Source organism: Rhineura floridana, chromosome 1 (assembly GCF_030035675.1).
Source record: "Rhineura floridana isolate rRhiFlo1 chromosome 1, rRhiFlo1.hap2, whole genome shotgun sequence".
In the NCBI taxonomy this organism is placed as follows: Eukaryota; Metazoa; Chordata; class Lepidosauria; order Squamata; family Rhineuridae; genus Rhineura; species Rhineura floridana.
In genome coordinates, this window is record NC_084480.1 from 13,604,259 (window position 1) to 13,623,889 (window position 19,631).

The following is a 19,631-nucleotide window of genomic DNA, read 5'->3' on the forward strand; positions in this document are numbered from 1 at the left end:
GTGTCATGTATTGATTGATACATATGCATTAATCTCAATTATAGCCACACAAAAGGTCCATATATTATTCATGTGTTACTTGTCAAGCTTAAAATATGGTGGGGAATATATATATATTACCCTTCAATTATCTTTGTATTCTGCTAAAACAAAGAGTTACATTGCAACAAAAGATCTAGAGCTATTTATCTATATTTCTCTCTCTCTCTTACCTTTTCCCATGTTTTCTACATCCTTTTTCAGAGAATGAGGTGAATTGGTTTCCTGTATGGGTTCGCCTTAATGAAGAGAGGAATATAAAGTTATTGATTTACACATATGCTGCTTCTTATCAGATACAGAGTTTTATTTTGCAACCATCAAAGAGCTGCGGCGGTGGAGAGATATTGTGAAAATGGTTGTACAGCAACAGTGAATGCCTCACCCACCTGCCTTTGTTCATTCAAACTTAGCCAGTTTTGGTTTGTGACAGAAGTATTAAGTCTTGATGAGCAGAAACGCCACTTTTACTCCTTTTTTAAAAGAAAACATCTGTTCAGCCTCCTTTGTTGAAGACACTCAGGAAACAATCCCAATGCTAGAAGCAAGATGAAGTTGATCTAGCCTCACATCCTTATTTTAAATGCAGTTTTATATTCATTTGTATGTTTAGTTTATTTCAATGTTTATTAACTGCACTTTTATTTATTATTTTATTATTTATTTATTATTTGATTTATATTCCTCCCTTCCTCCCGGCAGGAGCCCAGGGTGGCAAACAAAAGCACTAAAAACTTTAAAACATCATAAAAGCAAATTTTAAAACACATTAAAACAAAACACCTTTAAAAATGTTTCTTAAAAACAGCTTTCAAAACATCGTCTAAGATTAAAAACATTTTTTTAAAAAATAAGGTTTAAGAATGTATCAAAAAGCAATTCCAATGCAGACTGGGATTTCCTTTTACAGGAAATACAGCAAAATGGTATACAACATCAAAACTTAATATAATAACAACATTGGTAAAAACCAGTTGGTACAAAAGTTCCAAATTTGGAAGGCCTGTCCAAACAATAGAATTTTAAAATGAGATCTAAATGAAAGCAGGGGTGAGTCCTGCCAGATTTCCATTCGCAAGGAGTTCCACAAAGCAGGGCTTGCCACATCCAAAGGCCCTGTCCCTGGTAAGGGCTGACTGGACCTTAGCTGGATCCAGCCAGCCTAACTGCTTTGTTGAAATGATAAAACTGTTGCTTTTTATCTTTTCACTCTTGCAGTCAAGCTAGTTTTCATAAACTGTCTATGTTCATTCAAAGCAACTTTATCAGGAGCAACTCCAGATAACAAATGGAAATTTTGGAATGACTTTTGCCCAGCAAGAAATCTAGAATGTTGTACTGCATCATTCATAGCTACAGTGTCAAGATCCAAAGGAAATTCTAAGATTGCATCTATTACTTCCTTTGGTTCTTGACTTACTGGATACTATGCCTTCACTCAGGTCACTTGATAGAGTGACTGATTGAAGGCCCCCATGATCCAGCTCTGAAATTTACATCCAAATCTTTCAAGTGGCAGAGTCTGCAAAGATCTTTGCCTGAAACAGTGGCGGCTGGTTGCTCCATGTCAGCGGGACAGTGGAATCCACTCCAGGTTTTAGTCTGCACCTTGGGCAGTTCCTTGAAAGTTCAAACTAAAACCTGGAGAAGATTCCACTGCCCCATTGACACGGAGCCACCAGTCACCACTGGCCTGAAACCCTGTACAGTCATGTGATTGGTGCTGTCAGGACAGGACTTTAGGGCAGATGCCCAGGGCCCTACTCAGCAGAATGAGTGGTAAGTCCCCAAACACAGCAGGCCTGGCTTACCACATTTTGATATAAGTGAAGAAATATATTCCAGTCTCAACAAGGGATGAGGGATAAGTCTATTAAGTTCAGAATCTAAAATTTCCTAACTGTGCCACTGAACTTATTCTTCGTTACATCAAGTCAGGTGGGCCACTGTTCTGTGTCCATCTAAAATAGGTCTATAAAATCATATACCCTGTATATGGGGTAGGGCCATAGCTCAACGGCAGAGCATCTGTTATGCATGCAGAAGATCTCAGGGTCAATCTCCAGCATCTCCAAGTAGGGCTGGGAAAGACTCTCTGCCTGAAATACTGGAGAGCTGCTGCCTGTCAGTGTAGACAATACTGAAGGAGATGGAACAATAGTCTGACTCGGTATGTGGCAGCTTCCTATGCACTTATTCACGTACAAAAGAGTTGTTGCACAATAATCGTCAAACAAACGTTGAAACCCCATATTGTGTATATACAGATGCTCTCTTCAATATATGTACTGCTAATTTCAGCAAGATCCTCCGTGGCGCAGAGTGGTAAGAGGTGCTGGGGGGTAAAGAAAGGCCGGGGAAGGAACTGGCAATCCCACCCCATATATATGGTCTGCTTAGTAAACATCGCAAGACATCACCCTAAGAGTTGGAAACGACTCGCACTACAAGTGCAGGGACACCTTTACCTTTAATTTCAGCAGGCAATGAATTCTGATTTTAACTGATTTTTATCTTTATTATATTGTTTAGTTACTTGAACACTGCTTAGAAAAAATGAAATGGACTGCCTTCAAGTCGATGCCTTGTATCCGTGAACATCAATGATTGTTGTAGCATCCCTGATGATCGCAGAAAGTGAAAAATGAAATGGATTGCCTTAAAGTTGATTCCGACTTATGGGCGACCCTATGAATAGGGTTTTCATGGTAAGGGGTATTCAGAGAGGGTTTACCACTGCCTTTCTCTGAGGCTGAGAGGCAGTGACTGGCCCAAGGTCACCCAGTGAGCTTCATGGCTGAGTGGGGAATCGAAGTCCTACACCTTAACCACTACACCACACTGGCTCTCAAGACACTATCATAATTAAGTAGTATACACATTATGAAAACAAACAGATCAATAATAAATAAAACACCTATAGTCTAGATCAGTGGTGAGGAACCTCCAGCCCACAGACTTAATTAGACCCATCAGGGCTCTTAGATTGGCCCACAAGGCAATTTTTCCCACGCCACATCCACCTGCCCTACACTGGATGCCATACATGATGTCAGGTTAGAGGCAGGTAAAGATGCAGCTCCTTGCCAAAAGCTGAGTTTAAGCCTGCAAAAACATGTGCTTTTGCCCACATAGCTTGAAATCAAACTGGATGGGAAAGGAAGTGGCATTTGCAGGTACAACCGATCAGCTGATCCACAGCACCTGCAAACCCCTGAGCCTTTGCCTGTGTGGTTTGATTTCAAATGATACAGACAAAGGAAAATAGTTCATCTGACTTCAGGTGCGTCACCCCACCCACTTGTCAAAATGCCCTGTAGGGGTTGGGGGAAAACTGGCTCTTGCTTGCTGGCTGGAAAAGATACCCTGTGCCTGGTTTAGATCATAATGAAATCCAAGTCGCAAAACATTGCTTCAAAAAATGGAAGCACCACAGGCCACATTGAACTCATTGAAAGAAATGGATTTAAATCAACTCTTTGTTCAATAACTGTCTGAAATTAAAGCCAGTGTAGTAAAGATATTAGCGTATTCTGCTTTGGCTGTGGAGACCTGGGTTCAAATCCCTGCTTAGCCATGAAGCTCACCAGGTGACCTTGAGCTAGCCACCAACTCTCAGGCTAACTAACTTATAGGGTGGTTGTGAAGATAAAATGAGAAGACTCCATATGCCCATTTCTGAGCTCTTTGGAGGAAGGGCGAGATAAAAATAAGCAAAATGTCATTCTAGAATATTATATGATGAGATATTATTAAAACATGAACTTTAGGCTTGTTGATTTTCGGAATATTTACAGTGAAGAGTTTATTCCTAGTTTCCACTGATCAATGCACACTTACGTCCAGACTCTATAGAAATCATATTATTGCATATGAAGCATATTCAATACTGACATTTGTGATCTCTTCTCGATATTTATTGTAGTAATGCAAATGTAAAACCAGATGTAGCAAACCTAGTGCCAGCCTTTCCATTATACTCAGAAACACGGTTGCAAAAATTCATTCCAGGATGTTGTGTGAAGAACACAAGGTCAGTGTCCAGAGCAATTGTTCATTCAAAATAAAAATAAAATAAAGAATCAATACTCCTGGTTTTTTTTAAAAAGCACATTTATAAAAGCAGCTGAATTGGAACAGGACTGTAGATCAGTGGTAGGGCATCTGCTTTGTATGCAGAAGATCTCAGGTTCAATCCCTGACATCTCCAGATAGGGTTGGGAGAGACTCCTGCCTGAAACCCTGGAGAGCCACTGCCAGTCAGTGTAGACAATATTGAGCTTTTGTTGTTATGTGCCTTCAAGTTGATCACGACTTACAGCGACCCTATGAATCAGCGACCTCCAGTAGCATCTGTCATGAACCACCCTGCTCAGATCTTGTAAGTTCAGGTCTGTGGCTTCCTTTATGGAATCAATCCATCTCTTGTTTGGCCTTCCTCTTTTTCTACTCCCGTCTGTTTTTCCCAGCATTATCATCTTTTCTAGTGAATCATGTCTTCTCATGATGTGTCCAAAGTATTAGTATTGAGCCAATAGTCTGACTCAGTGCAAGGCAGCCTCCTATGTCCTCATGTTCTATTTTCCTGAGTTTTCCAGTTTAGCTGGCCAGTGTATATTATTTTGGGCTGAGAGGTGAATGAAATGAATAGCAACCCACCCCATCACCTGTGACTTTTGTTAATGGCCAAACAGCATCATTAAAAGGGAAACAGACTGAGCTCTGGAACTCTAGGGTTTCCACCAAGAAAGAAATGAAATGAAATTTATCTAGAAAGATATAAAACAGTGTATCCAATTTGAAAAGATCTCATATAGCAGGTAATGAGGAAGACCTATGGCCTGAGACCCTGGGCAGCATTCTCCAATGTGGTGCCCTCCAGATGCGTTGGACTACAACTCCCATCATCTTTGGCTAGCATGGCTTAGCCCCGTCACGGAAGGCTGCCCTGGAGAACCACAATGGGACTTAGGTTGCACCAAGGATCTGACAGCATAAGACAGCTTTATATTATGATCAAAGAGGCATTGGGGGGAATGGAAGAGAAAGATCCACAAAAAACATCCGGCTTTAGTCTGGAATTTACAGCTAAATCAATTCTTGCCAAACAGGACACCTGACTTTGCCCTGAGGCTGGGGGCTCAGAAGTCTCCATCAAGGAAACACCATCTAAAGTGAGTCTCCCTTGCCAACCACTTAAGGACCTTCATTCCAGCAGACGCTTCTGCAGTGCTTGAATTATTAGAGGGGGGTAAGGTAGAGAGACCCTTAATGAAATACAGAAGCATCCAAGCTCTGATTTCCCCACCGTACATTTTATTAAAATAGTGCTTGCCCTGTAGCCTTCTAAACAGTAGCTGAGGACCATTTCAGAAGGCATCTGCTGCTCCCTCCCTGGTAATTCAAACATTGAGCTCTTGGCAGAGAGTACAGACAGTAACATCTGAAGGCACCCAGCACTTTTGGAGTGTGAGACCAGAAGCCAGAACTCTACTCATTTAAATCCATGCTAGCTCTCATGTAAAGGATGGCCCTTGGCACTAGGCCTGTGCAGTTTAGGTGCTCACCTGAGTTCAGCTCTTCTCATTGAGAGCTGTCCTGGTCCTGCCCTCTCTACAAGTCCTTGACCCAAGGTATCTGCTGTGTGATCCTTGCAGACTGGTGGTGCTGGACAGCTCTAGCCAAACCCTATTTCAATGGACTCTGCTATGCAGAGACAGACTTTTGGCTAAATCTGTGACATCATAATGACATTGTCTTAGAACTATGTAATGCTTTCTTCATACATTACCACTGAATTCTTAAAACAAGCAGAAAAGATAAGTTAGTGCTATTCAGTGGCAGCTGGTGGCTTCTTGTCAGCGGGACACTGGAATCCGCTCCTGGTTTTAGTTCAAACTTTCAAGGAGCTGTCCAAGGTGCTGGAGTGGATTCCACTGACATGGAGTCATCAGCTGCCCCACTGACATGGACATACGTTTGGGGTACTTCCTTCTGGGATATTCTGACAAGGACTGCGTGCCAGGAATAGGGCAGAAGCAGAGCAGATGATAAACAGAGCCAGAGACGCAAGTGTTCTGGATTAACTAACCCAGAATAAAGATAGCCTTGCTTCAGTTTTCACCATTGTCCAGAAATCATCAGGCACAGAGATAGCAGCTCACCTTCAATGGCCTGAAAGTCAAGATCCTGTTGAAGTAGGACAGGAGCAAAAGCTAGCTAAAAGTTGGCAGCCTGAACAGGAAACTAGGCGTAGCATTCCAAAGACACTTCATCTTGGATTTTGCCTTTCCCTATAACCTTCCAGTCTCTCATCCCAATTGCCTACCACTGTGAGATTCTTTTTTCAGGCTAGCACTGTGGGTTTGTCTGAAGGACGCCAGATAGGAGCTACTGTAAACACACACACAGAGGGATATTTGCATGGGAATGTTTGGCTTTCACAAGTATTGTGACTCCTTGAGGAAGTTCCAGCTTCCTGAGGCCTAGGGGTAAACCTTGTCTGTCCTGCGACACTTTGGATTGCAGTGTGTGTGTGGCTCACACAACTGAATGCTCCTCCGTATTAAAAAAAATCTCTGCATGTAAAAGGCCAGGATGTCAAGGAGAAGGCTAGCTTAGAGCCTTTCTCCTTGACATGCTAGTTGTCTGTGTGCAGGGAGGATAACAATACTAGTAGTTCTACTACTACTACTACCACCAATAATAATAATAATAATAACAATAATAACAATAATAATAATAATTTGTATGGAGGAGCTTTCAGATAGGGAAGCTGGCCGCTCCTTCCAAACTTTCCTTCCTCTTTTTCTCTGACCAGCCAAGGGAGAGGAGACAAGTTGCTTGTGTCTCTCTCTCTCTTTCCTGGCGCATGAGGGCAATGCCCAAGCCTGGTCTTTGCACCTCCATCTTCAGCTGCAATCCAGCATGTGTCAGCTCAGAAGTAAACTCCACTGAGTTCAATGGGACTTACTCCCAGTTGTGTGTATTGGATTACAGCCTAACAAAGCCAGTGGAGGGGGGGGGCGGCTGAGGACGAGCTGGCAGGATGCTCCGCGGGATCTTCTCCTGCTCAGGTGCCAACGGCCCGGCTGAACATCAACTCCATGGGGGAGTGCCAGCTCTGACAAACAGGGCTCCCAGGGAATAAGCCCTCCCCAGAGGCCACAATGAGAGACAATTAAAATTCTTTTACTGTGCCGGACTTTTGGCTGGCAGAGTTTGCGAGGGAATTAGGACATAGGGAAGGGCTCTGAATGTGAGGAGGATCTCACATAAGTCCCCCCTATGGCTCCTCCCCAGCCATGCCCCCAGAATGCCCCATTTTGGGAGCTTCTGCTGGCTTCCACCAGCCCTCCATCCACTGGGCTGGCTGTCCCTGCTGGACCCCCCAGTGGTACCGCGGCTCAGCCATGGCAGAGGGCTGCTGCCAGCAGAGCCCAGGCTTGCAGCATCCAATTCACCCCAGCCCAGTGGAAAGGTGAGATGTATTACACCTTAAGTTAGTTAGGAAAGTCAGTCTAGTTAGAAATACATAGTTGATAGTTAGATCAATAAATAAGCTCTCTTCTTTCGAACCAAGTTTGAAGCCTCCGTGATTTTATAGCAGAGTAAAATCTGCTCTTTACAAGTAAACATGCTCTCAGTCCACTCTGCTTCTGCCGCTGCCTTCGAAACCCAGCTCCACTAACAGCTGACACAGGAAGAACAACTCTCTTTATTCCTCTCCTCATATCACTGTGAATGGAGTACAATGAGAAAACAATTCACTGTGATTAAAAGTTAGACCTGTCCTTCAAAACGAAAGATCCCACCCCTCTCCCTTCTCTCATGTTCTGAGCATTTCCCCAATCAGCTTGGTTTCATTTCTCAAAAACTACAGGGGGAGAGGAGTTGTATGCTTAACTTTTCAGAACAAGCCAAGGCCACAGAGTGACTCAGAAGCCTCAAAGTCCGAGGTCAGTCCCTTAACAGCATGATCTGACCCGAGAACGTGAAATCACAGTGCAAATCGCCCCAATTTGCCTCATTATTCGAGGTACACACACAGCCAATGCCCACCCCTTCCAAATATACCAATATTAACACCATAGTTTTTATTCAATTTAATTGCTGGATAAATCAAATAAAGTTTGAGCTGAATAACTGTTGGAGGCCTATTTCAGTTATTGGGGCTGTGAGCTATGAGCAGACTAGTTTATATTTTAGAAGCTATTTTTGGTTCTGGTGTGTTACTATTATAGGGAATGAAAGAGAAAAATATTAAATATTGCCTTTCCTTCTCTCAAAGGATGGCAATTTTTGTTCTAAAATTATTTCACATTGCCTTTACTTTAATATGCAGAAAGTTACTTATATTGAAGGTTAGGTAATATGCATTTTGTTTGAGTAATGAGTGCGTGCCTGAGGGGAGACAGAGAGAGGGTCCTCCAGCTGGCTAGACTGTCACTTTTCCTATGCTCATCTACCTGTCTTCCACTGTAAACTGATACTCTTAGGGAAGCTGACCACTCCCAGACTCTCCTTCCTCTTTTTCTCTGACCAGCCAAGGGAGAGGAGACATCTTGCCTGTGTCTCACTCTCTTGTAGCAAGGGGGCAATCACAAAGCCTGGCAATTGCACCTCCAAGTTAGTTAGAACTGGACTGCCTTTGCTATCTACATATTTCTATAAATAAAGTAGCTTTTCTTATTTTCTATCAAATCTGAAATCTCAGTGGTTTGAAGCCGGGAGCCAGCCTGCTGCTTTCAGGTAAATCACACTTGCACACGCTGCTTCAGTTCTGCTGTACAAGCTGCTATACTGCAGCTGATCTCTGCTAACAGATATTCAACATCCTGAACAGCATCACCACAACCACATCACATGGCAAACGACAACTGCATCTGAGGGGAGCCTCAGAAAGCAGTTTATGCTGCAGCAAAGGAGAGTTCAAACAGGTATTGTTATTTACGCAGCATCACCAATGTGCATGCTGTTTTGGAGAGTATGAGAGGAAAGGTCCCTGCCTATATATATATATAGGGGGCATGCATTTATTTCCATTACTCATTAGGGTATGTAGATTAAAGCGTTATGCCAAAGTTTTAATGCAAAAGGTGGGTTTTGAGGATCTGAAGGAAACAGTGGAGGCTGGTCCAGTGGGCATATGCGGCACTGCCCACTAATCTCAGTTGCCCTCAATCTACTAATCTCAGTTGCCCTCAATCAAACCCCCACCTGCCTGCCTGTAGACTTGCAACCAGTCTACAGGGTAGCATTGGCTGTCAACTTTGCCCTAATTCAGTTTCAGTGTTGCCCTTGCAGAACTCAGCAGGGAGGGGGAGGAGGCAAAACCAGACTTCGTTGGCTTTGCCTGTCATTGGCTCCAGCTCCACCTGCTGTTGGCCTCCAGGCCTTCTGCCCACCGGTCCCAACGGTCACCAGCCACCACTAGAAGGAAATGAGAGGTCAAAATCATGCAAGTGCTTTCAGAGGCAGTGCCAGGCAAAAGGGATAGCAAAGGCGGAGTCAGTTATGGGCACAGGAGACCTATGGATGGTTGAGGGCCATGATGCTGAGGAGCAAGAATCACCGGCAAGGATGTTTTGGGCTACGAGAGTGGAGAGGTAAGGAGGAGGCAAGGCCGGGAGTGTTTACAGCAGCCTTCATGAACCTGGTGCCCTCCAAATGCTTTGGACTACAACTCCCCACCAGCCTCAGTTGAGACTGGTTTAGAAGGTTGAGGGAGATGAGTGGCACTGGGAGCAAGCAAGAAAACAACACAAGGATTCAAGGAGTGTCATCAGGCACTAAGAGTTGTTGGAAGTGTTGGAATGTATGAGGTTCAACTCCAACTTGGTGGGAGTTAATAAGGGTAGCTAGAGAGCTAGACCTCTTGCTGGTTGAGGCTATACCTATCCCTTTGATCCTGCCATCTCTTCCCTTCCTGCTAGACTGATAAGCAACCGGATGTTTGATCTCAGTTCCTTCCCGCCTTTCTCTGTGTTCTCTTTCTCTCGAGAGGGGAGCAGACATCTTCTCTTTGTCTCTCCTCTCAACCAGGATGAGGGCGAGTACTGGGACCAGTGCTCGCTGCTCCAGCATAGCCAGTTAAGCTAGATATAGAACTAAAGGAGCTATTGTGTTTGAATCAAGGAAGCTAAAATAGAGACCTTCAGAGTTTTTAGTCAGTGAAGAGTTGAGACTTTTACTTCAGGATGGCCAGTGTGATGGAGCGGCTAGGTCTGGAGAAACTCAAGCCCAGAGAGTGGAAACTCTGGGAGTTTCGCATGAAGAAACATCTGAAACAACAGAAGCTGTTAGAAGTTATTACAGGATCGGAACCAGGAGAAGGTGCTTCTCGGGAGGAACAAAGAATTTGGACTGAGAAGGAAGAAATGGTACAAGACCTCATCACTAAATCTGTGAGTAATGTGCAGATTCCTCTGATTATGAATTCTAAAAATGCCAGAGAGATGTGGAAAACTCTTGAGCCCCATCATAATCCGAAAAGCCAGGGACATCTGATTGCAATGTTAAGAAGTCTTATTAATCTGCAAATGAGGGATGGTTCTTTTGAGGAACATCTTACTAAATTTATGGTGTTAATCCAAGGGATAGAAGAGGCAGGAACGCAGCTGGACCAAAATGTACAGGTTGCATTATTTCTGGATTCTCTTCCAAAATATATGGAGACTTTCATACTTATAATGCAACAACAAAACAAAACTCTAAACGAGATTATTTCAGAAGTGAGAGAGCAGTTCTCTCAAAAATAAGCAACGGAAAAGGACAGTTTCTCCTCTTTCCTAAGTAAAGAAAGAGCTGCTGGCTGAGAGGCAATCAGATGCAGATTTCAGGAACAAAGGGAATCCAAAGGTGTGAAAGCCAAGCTATCTATGCAATTCAGAAAAACACCTTAAAGACCAGTGTGATAAGAGAGAGAGGTCTGAAGGACAAAGACAAGAATTTAAAGGGACAGAAAAGAAAAATGCAAAGGGCTTTCAAGTAACCCATGTTGAAAAATGTTACAATAAAAATAAATTCTATATTGACAGTGGAGCAAGTGCTCATTTAATAAAAGAAAAACGTTTGTTTGAGGAATTAACCCCACGTGGAGGATCCATCACAGTGGCGGATTCGAGGGAGGTGCCCATAAAAGGGGCAGGAGATGCTAAGCTGTTTTGCCAGACTCCAAGCGGCACTGAGGAAATTTATCTCAGGAATGCGCTCTGGACCCCAGGAATCGTTAGTGAAGCTACAAACAATGGATGCAAAGTGCTATTTGAACAAGATTCTTGCATAATTTCTAGAGATGGTGAAATTTTATGCACAGCTACCAAGCGAAAAGGCATGTATGAAGTGTTTCAGGAAAGTCCACAAGCTAATGTCGTAAAAGAATGCTGTAACAAGTCTTGTTTACATTTATGGCATCAGAGATTAGGGCATAGAGACATTGCAAAGATAAAAACCCTTCAAAAGAATGATTTAGTAAGAGGCATAAAAGTTGAACCCTGCCAAGAAAAGGGGAGATGTACTTGCTGTGTTAAAGCTAAAGGAATAAGACCAAGTTTTTCTGAGCAAAGAGAAAGGAAGACTACACGCCCCCTAGAGTTGATTCACAGCGACATTTGTGAAATGCCAATCACTTCAACTGGTGGAAACAAATGTATTGTCAGCTTTATTGATGATTATTCAAGATTCACTGTGATATATATGTTGAAGGAGAAGGGGCAAATGCTTCAGAAACTCAAAGAATATGTGGCAATGGTGACCACTAAATTTCAGAGAAAACCACAGATTCTACATTCTGATAATGGGGGAGAGTACATGTCACATGCTACCCAGCAGTTTCTGCTTGAAAATGGGATTGAGCATCAAACCACTGTACCCCACAACCCAGAGCAGAACAGAGTCTCGGAGAGAAAATTCAGAACCCTAACTGAGATGGTGAGATCCATGCTGGAAGATGCCAATCTCCCACAGAAGCATTGGGGAGAGGTAGTGTATACTGCCACCTATCTACAAAATTGTTTGCCAACAAAGGTGAATGGCAGCAAGACTCCATTCGAATTATGGTATGGGCGCATACCCAGTTTGGCTCATATAAAGGTGTTTGGATCAAAAGTGTATGGTCACCTTCCACACCAGAAGAGAACCAAATTGGACAACACTACAAAGGAAGGAATCTTCGTTGGATATTCTTCAAAGCAAAAGGGATACAGAATCCTAAATCCCAAAACAGAAAGGATTGAAATCCAAAGAGCTGTCTACTTTGATGAAGGTCATGGTGCATTCCGACCAGAAGAGGCACCATTCCAAGACCACAACAGTGAAGAAGATGAAGTAGAAATACCATACAGTACTACAGATTACAGCAACATGCCAGCACTGGAGGACAGTGAGGAATCAGAGCAAGAAGGGGAACCTGCACAGCCAGAAGGGGCAGCAGAGAGTCCTGCACCGACAGAGGTTTACCTCCACTGAGACTGTCCTACCTTGCAAGAGCTGGTGAACTTCCAGAGCCAGAGACCTGGAAAGATACTGAAACTGTAGTCAAGTATACAACAATCAGGACACTCCTGAGTGTCACTGCCAACAAGAAGATGCAAGTACAGTAACTAGAAATAAAACAAGCTGCTAGAGCATGGATTGACAAACTGAACCAAATGCTGTTGAAACAAGGCTATAAAAGAGGCGAAGCAAACAAATGCCTATATAGCAGATTCAAGAACAACAAATGGACTTATATTTTGATTTATGCAGATGATATTCTACTGGTTTATGAGAATCCACAAGACAAGCAAGAGTTAGTAAATAATCTAAGCAAGGAAGTTGAAGTGAACTGTCCAGGCGACATCATGTACTACTTTGGAATATATATTGAAAGAGAGGGCGATGGATCCTTTCTTCTAAATGAAAAACAAAAGATTCAAGACCTACTTGAGAGCCTAGGACTGAAGGATGCACATCCAGCACCTACACCAATGGAAGTAGGATACTTGAAACCAGACCAGAACAATCAACCCTGGGAAGACAACAAAAGGTACAGACAAGCTATAGGGAAACTCCTGTACATCAGCACAATAACCAGACCAGATGTGGCGATAGCAGTGGGATACCTTTGCAGAAAAACCAGCTTGCCAAACAAGAAAGACTGGGAAGCAGTCAAGAGAGTGGCAAGATATCTGAAAGGCACTGCAAACTTGAAACTAAAGCTATCAGCTACTCGAGATACTAAACTTCTAGGATATGCTGATGCTGACTGGGCTGGAGACACCAAAGATCGTAAGTTAACCAGTGGAAACTTGTTCTACTATGGACAGTCACTTATCTGCTGGACAAGTTGAAAGCAAGAGACTGTAGCACATTCATCTACTGAGGCTGAGTACATATCAGCTGATGAGGCATGCAAAGAAATGCTGTGGCTACGCAAGCTTCTAGGAGACTTGGGCATCTCTGAACCAGAGCCTATCAGAATACTTGAGGACAATCAAGCCTGCATAAGACTCGCAGAATCAGAAGGGCAAAGCTCTCGCATGAAGCACACTGATGTGAAGTTCCACTACCTAAAGGACATAAGGGAGAAAGGACTTCTAGAGATGACCTACTGTCTAACAGATGACAGCTGATGCTTTGACCAAACCATTGGGCAAAGTCCGACACCAGAAACTATGAAGCAAGATGCACCTTGTAGAATGAACCAAGTTCTCGTTGAGAAGGTGTGTTGGAATGTATGAGGTTCAACTCCAACTTGGTGGGTTGAGGCTGTATGGGGGTTAATAAGGGTAGCTAGAGAGCTAGACCTCTTGCTGGTTAAGGCTATACCTATCCCTTTGATCCTGCCGTCTCTTCCCTTCCTGCTAGACTGATAAGCAAAGGAATGTTGAATCCCAGTTCCTTCCCGCCTTTCTCAGTGTTCTCTTTCTCTCGAGAGGGGAGCAGACATCTTCTCTTTGTCTCTCCTCTCAACCAGGATGAGGGCGAGTACTGGGACCAGTGCTCACTGCTCCAGCATAACCAGTTAAGCTAGATATAGAACTCTTTCCTATCAAGCATGTACTTCCAGAATAAAGTAGTTGTTTCTTATTTTGAAGCTTAAAGTCTCCGTCTGACTAATTTGCAGGGAAGGTAGAATCTTAGCAAAGATTCAAACACACACACACAGCTCGCTCAACACTCTCCGTTCCGCAGCGCTACGCAACTTTGCTACGCATCTCAATAGAGAGCAATTCCGACAGAAAGTGTGGCAAGAGCAACTCACGTTTGGTTCTGTTTGCATACTTGAGATAGAGAGAAGGTCCTTTAGCTGGCTAGACTGCCTGTCCTCGTCTGTGTTCCTCTACCTGTCTTCCTTCCATTGTCAACCGATACTCTCAGGGAGCTGATCTCAAGTCCATCCTCTCCTTCCTTCCTTCTTCTCAGACCAGCTGAGGGAGAAGAGTCCTCTTTCTTTTGTCTCCCCTGAAGCCTGAGGGCAATGTCATTGTGCCTCCAACTTAGTTAATTAGCTAGAACTAGAGTCTTTCCCATCAAGGGTGTATTTCTAGCCTTTTCTTATTTTACAAAATCTAAAGTCTCAGTGTTGTAAAGCAAGGCAAAAACTTGCTTTCTCTCAGGTAAACCACACACACACACACTGCGCAGAAACGCTAAGCAAGCTACGCTCAGCTAAACACTGCTAATTTGACCAATACTCCAACAAGAGTGACCGGGGAGGTGAATGATTCTGGCAGCAATATTCTAGACAGATGTGAGGTGGGCCAAAGATGTGACAAATAAAGTTAACAATCTCACTGAAATCAAGAGTTTTTAGCACAGTGGTGGCTGGTGGCTTCATGTCAGTGGGTTTTAGGCCAAACTTTCAAGCACCTGTCGTAGCTGAAACACCTTGAACAGCTCCTTGATAGTCTGGTCTAAAACCCGGAGCAGATTCCACTGCCCCACTGACATGGAGCCACCTGCCGCCACTGCTTAAGTAGTAACCAATATGTTGCCTGTCAGATGTTTTTGGGCTCCCAACTGCCATCAGTCCTGACCATTGGTTATTCTGGCTAGGGATGATGGGATTTGGAGTCCAACCACATCTGGAAGGCATTATGTTGGTTACCCCAACCTAAAATATAAACATAAGAGCCCTCTTGATCAGATCAATGGTCCATTTAGTCCAGTGGCTAATGATGCTTCTGGGATGCTCACAAACAGGACAAAGTCATCAGTCTCCCCTCTCACTGTATATCCCCATCATCTGGCATTGTGAAGCATACTGCTTTTGAATATGGAGGATTCACTTAGCTGCCATGTCTAACTGCTTAGAGAATGAACTCTAGTTCATGAAAGCTTAGGCTTTGATAGGGTTTAAGGCAGTACGAAATTCTTTATAGTTTTTCACTGCAACTATCTAACCCAGTTGCTTCTCTGGAAATGGCTAGCAGCTGTTCTTTGTAGTAGGTTGGAGCCGGAAAACAAACAAACACATGGAAGACATATATTCATGTGTGTAAATATATACAGTAAATATACAGGAATTCTCTGTCTGCCTCGCTCTTGCTCACTCATGCATGCACACACACATGCCTATGTGTACTATATGTAGTTTCAGTTATCTGAATGTGCTTCAGCCCAGGAAGCCAAGAAACCCTATAGAGCCTCCTTAATCATTTACTCAAAAATGAAGTCCTGCTGATATTTGGCTCCCTGATGGACCATTTCATAACACCCTGGAAATAATCAAGCTAGATTATCCTCTGTCCCACTCTAATATCATTTTCCCTTTTTACCATCTCGTATTCACTTTATTTAAAAGGATATTGTTTCCCCTCCCTCGTCACGCCACCCCTTCCAAATTGGGCTTTACATCCATGTAAAATCTTTCATGGGAAGGTAAGGGGGTTGCAGCGGAGGGGGGCAACTGTATAACCATGCTGGATCACTTTGGGTTTTGTTTCTGTTTTAAAAATATTTTCAGACCTGTGCTTGCTGTTGTTATATAAGATTTCTTGAGGATCCCATTTTCTCTACCACTTTCATCTCTCTCTCACTCTCTCGCTCTCTCGCTCTCTCTCTCTCTCATTTGACAGGCAAATTTGCAGACATAGCCCCAGGATAACAACCTCGTTTGACAGTCAATTAACCGTGAATAGTCAAAGCCAAGACAGTTTGCATTACATAAATGGAAAATTAGATTCCCTTTTTTTCCCCCCTCTCTCTCTCCCAAGAAACAAAAACCTTTTTCCTTATAACCCTCCCTGGCAATAGACAACTTAGTATCAAAACTTCTAATCACGTCTTTCCCTCCCCAGTTTTTTGGGGGGGCAAACCCCTTGGAGACATTTAGCAATCAGTAAAAGGTGGCTCCATTTAATTTGTATAATGTAATTTTTGTCAATGTATTATACATTTTGTGTAGAGATCATTATCACGGAGATAATATAAATGTTGCCATGGATCTCATAAAACACCTTTAATGTCTCTCTGACAGATATTAAAAGCAATAAGCTGTGATCCTTTTTAATGGAAGGTTTCAAAGAGAACATTTCAATTATTGTCATTTTATGTTTCCCCACCCCAACCAGACTGCTCCATTGTGCAACCTGATATATTCCCGAAATTTCTTGCTGAAATCTGCCCAGCAATTAATAATCTTATTGCTGTTAACACCTCTCTGCCCCTCCCCTTTGCATTTTTCCTTAGTTATTATATCAATGTGGGATTGCTCGTATTTTTATTATTACCATTATTATTATTATTTTCTATCCTTCTACAAAATATTCAGTCATTTGATTAGGAGTCTGAAGGCACACAGACTTGTGAGCAGGTCCCACTGCACCCAGTGGGGCTTACTTCTGAGTCAAAATCCACAGGATCAGGCTGCAGATATATCTACCGGTTCCCTCTCTCCCCTCCTTTCCGTGCCTACCTGCTATATTTCTCCAGAAGTCCCCTCCTGGATGTTCTGAGTCTGTGATGAAAAAATTGTGTTCCTTGTTCTTATCTAAAAACAAACAAGCAAGCAATTAGTATTGTTGTTATTTATTTGCAGGATCCCCAAACTCCATGAAATACCTCCCCCTCATAAATCTGTAAGGGGGTGGGTGGGAGTAGATACAACCAACGCAGTTGGGTTCTTGCACTGAGCAGGGGGTTGGACTGGATGGCCTTATAGGGCCCTTCCAATTCTACTTTTTCATGATTCATGAGCAGTAGGAAAGGATTTGAACAGATAAAAAGGGAGATGCGTTATATTGCATTGCTAAACTGTTAGTCACAAATTGTGGTGTTAACTTGGCTAATTAACTATGCCAAATACCAGTCTTTCTCTCTTTCTGGGTGTGTCACAGTCTCTCACTCATCCACACACACACATACAGTGTATCATAAAGGCTTTGTGGCTCAACCCCAGTGTGGTGTAGTGGTTAGAGTGTCGGACTGGGACCTGGGAGACTAGGGTTCAAATTCCGGCCCAGCCATGAAGCTTACTGGGTGACCTTGGGTCAGTTATTGTCTTTCAGCCTAACCTACCTCACAGGGTTGTTGTGAGAATAAAATGAGTAGGGGGAGAGCCATGTTTGTATGCCGCCTTGAGCTCCTTGGAGAAAAGGTGGGGTAAAAATGTAATGAATAAATGAATAATAAACATTCTCAAGGACACAATGGGATCTACGGGCTGCTCCTAAGTTTCATCCGCACTCGGGGATCCACCCTGGAGAAGACAGGTTGACCAAATGACTCTGCGGAGTCTTGCCTGAGAAGCCGTCTTCCTTCGTGGAGAGAACACCAGGGCTCCCTTCCTTACTTTTCTGGATCTACCGGAATGAGAAACAAACAAACACAAATTAAGAACCAAAGCAAAGGCAATTCAATCGATGAGCAATTAACAGGAAAGTGAAACAGTTGCAGCCAGCAAGAAAATAGAAAGCGTGGGGTGGGGAATGGGAGGGGGGAGAGAGAACCATTAAGACAGGTGACGCTAAGATGTTTCCTCCGGGTGTTATTTAAGGGGGTCAGATTAATAACATCCCCAAACAGGGCTCCTGTATGAAGGGGGGGGTGCATTTAAGCATGGTTGTTGCGGCTGATAAAACCGCATTTGCAAAAGGGCCCATTGACTGCAGAGCTGCACCCTGCCCAGCCTACGTTCCTTAGGAGGAGGTCTCTTTGGACTCCGAGGGCCATACTTCCGAGTAAGCAGCATGCCTGAGCTCGGGTTAGGCAGCTCCTAGCCCTGGGCACCATCCAAGCCTATTCAAGAGCCATGAAGCCCCATAGATGTCAATGGGGGAAGTTGCCCATGAACGGCAGCTGAAATTGGTGGGGGCTGAGCGTGGGCTTGCGTTCGGCTGGATCATTACACCATGCTTGCTCTGCGAGTTAAAGTCCCGCGCGTGCCAAACGCGGACTTCAGTCTCCCTCCGCTGAAGGCCATGGCCACCAGTTGAAGATGGGTTTCTAGTAGTATTGGTGGCCGACGGTAGAGACGGAGGCTGTTCGCCAGCTCAGTGGGAGCCTCCTTACGCAGTGGCAGTATACCTCTGGCTCCCAGATGCCTCCCTGGGTGGGTGAAGAGAGGCAAAACGCGGAGAAGCTGCCTCATTTGTAGGCTTTGGGGAGAGCATCTGTCTTGCCACTGCTCGGCAACTGAAGGCTGGCCTTCGCGGGCCCAAGAGGGGCTGCTCCAGTACGGCAGATTTCCTTGGGGAAGAGCCACAGCTCGGTGGGAGAGCATCTGTGTGGCATGCAGAGGGTCCCAGGTCCAATCCGTCCTGGGCTTTAATGGTCTGAACTCGGCACAAGGCAGCTGCCGAAGTCCCGGTGTTCCCAGGTCTGGGCTCTTGAAGGAGCTTACTCGGAAGAAGTGCCATTGAAATCTTGCTCTCGAGAAAATGTGTCTAGGGTTAGGGGCTACAGGCTGGTAGGTAGAACCCGCCCCCCCTTAAATCCGAGAACAAACGAAAGGGGGCCAGTCCCTACTAGCAGGTCATTTAAAAAAAAAAGTCAAAGGGCTTAAGACCTGCTTAAGACTAACCCTCTTTTTGGTAAGAGTAACAAAGACAGAGAGAGCCTTTATAGTCTTGGGATTAGGCATCGCCACAACTTTCAGCGCCTGGACACTTGCGTGTGCACCAAGTTGGATTTTGAGCAACAGGCACTTCCATGACATGTCAAAAATTGCTTTGAAAACTCCCCTTTGTTTCAGAAACAGCATGCCATGCACTGGGCAGCACTGGTGGGGCTGCTGTCCAGTAAAACCCGCTTGCACCTCTCGAGACCCATAGCACCTCCACCAGAAACACATTCACAGCGCAATCCTATATATGTCAATGCAGAGATAACCTGCGCTGAGTTCAATGGGACTCTCCCCCCCCCAGTTAAGAGCGTGCAGGATCACAGCCTGAAGTCCCAGGGAGCATTGCTTAGGGCCCCGCGGTCTTACACTTTTCCTGCGAGTGGGCCCCACTGAACACAGCAGAACTTCTTTCTGCGTAAATGTGCATTGGATCTGCTGCAGGCCTCCTTGATTTCCACTGGAAAGACGTTAAGGGGACACTTGTCTCCCCGGGCTACTAGCAGGGCATTTTTTAAAATAAAGTCAAAGTGCTTAAGATGCTCTG

At 44.1% G+C, this 19,631-nt stretch overlaps 1 protein-coding gene across 3 annotated transcripts in view; it reads right to left on the reverse strand.

Moving 5' to 3' along the window:
• SKOR2 (SKI family transcriptional corepressor 2) overlaps positions 1-19,631 on the reverse strand; it is a 68,060-nt gene that overhangs the window by 13,983 nt on the left and 34,446 nt on the right. For 2 of the 3 annotated variants that reach the window (XM_061614030.1, XM_061614020.1), the window contains exons 3-5: positions 17,765-17,825; positions 16,940-17,014; positions 213-278 (exon numbers count right to left, since the gene is read on the reverse strand). In XM_061614030.1, the coding sequence (XP_061470014.1) occupies positions 213-278; positions 16,940-17,014; positions 17,765-17,825 (202 nt within the window). Of the gene's footprint in view, positions 1-212; positions 279-7,662; positions 7,777-16,939; positions 17,015-17,764; positions 17,826-19,631 lie in introns of those variants that run through there. The other variant, XM_061614040.1, reaches the window with a different exon arrangement.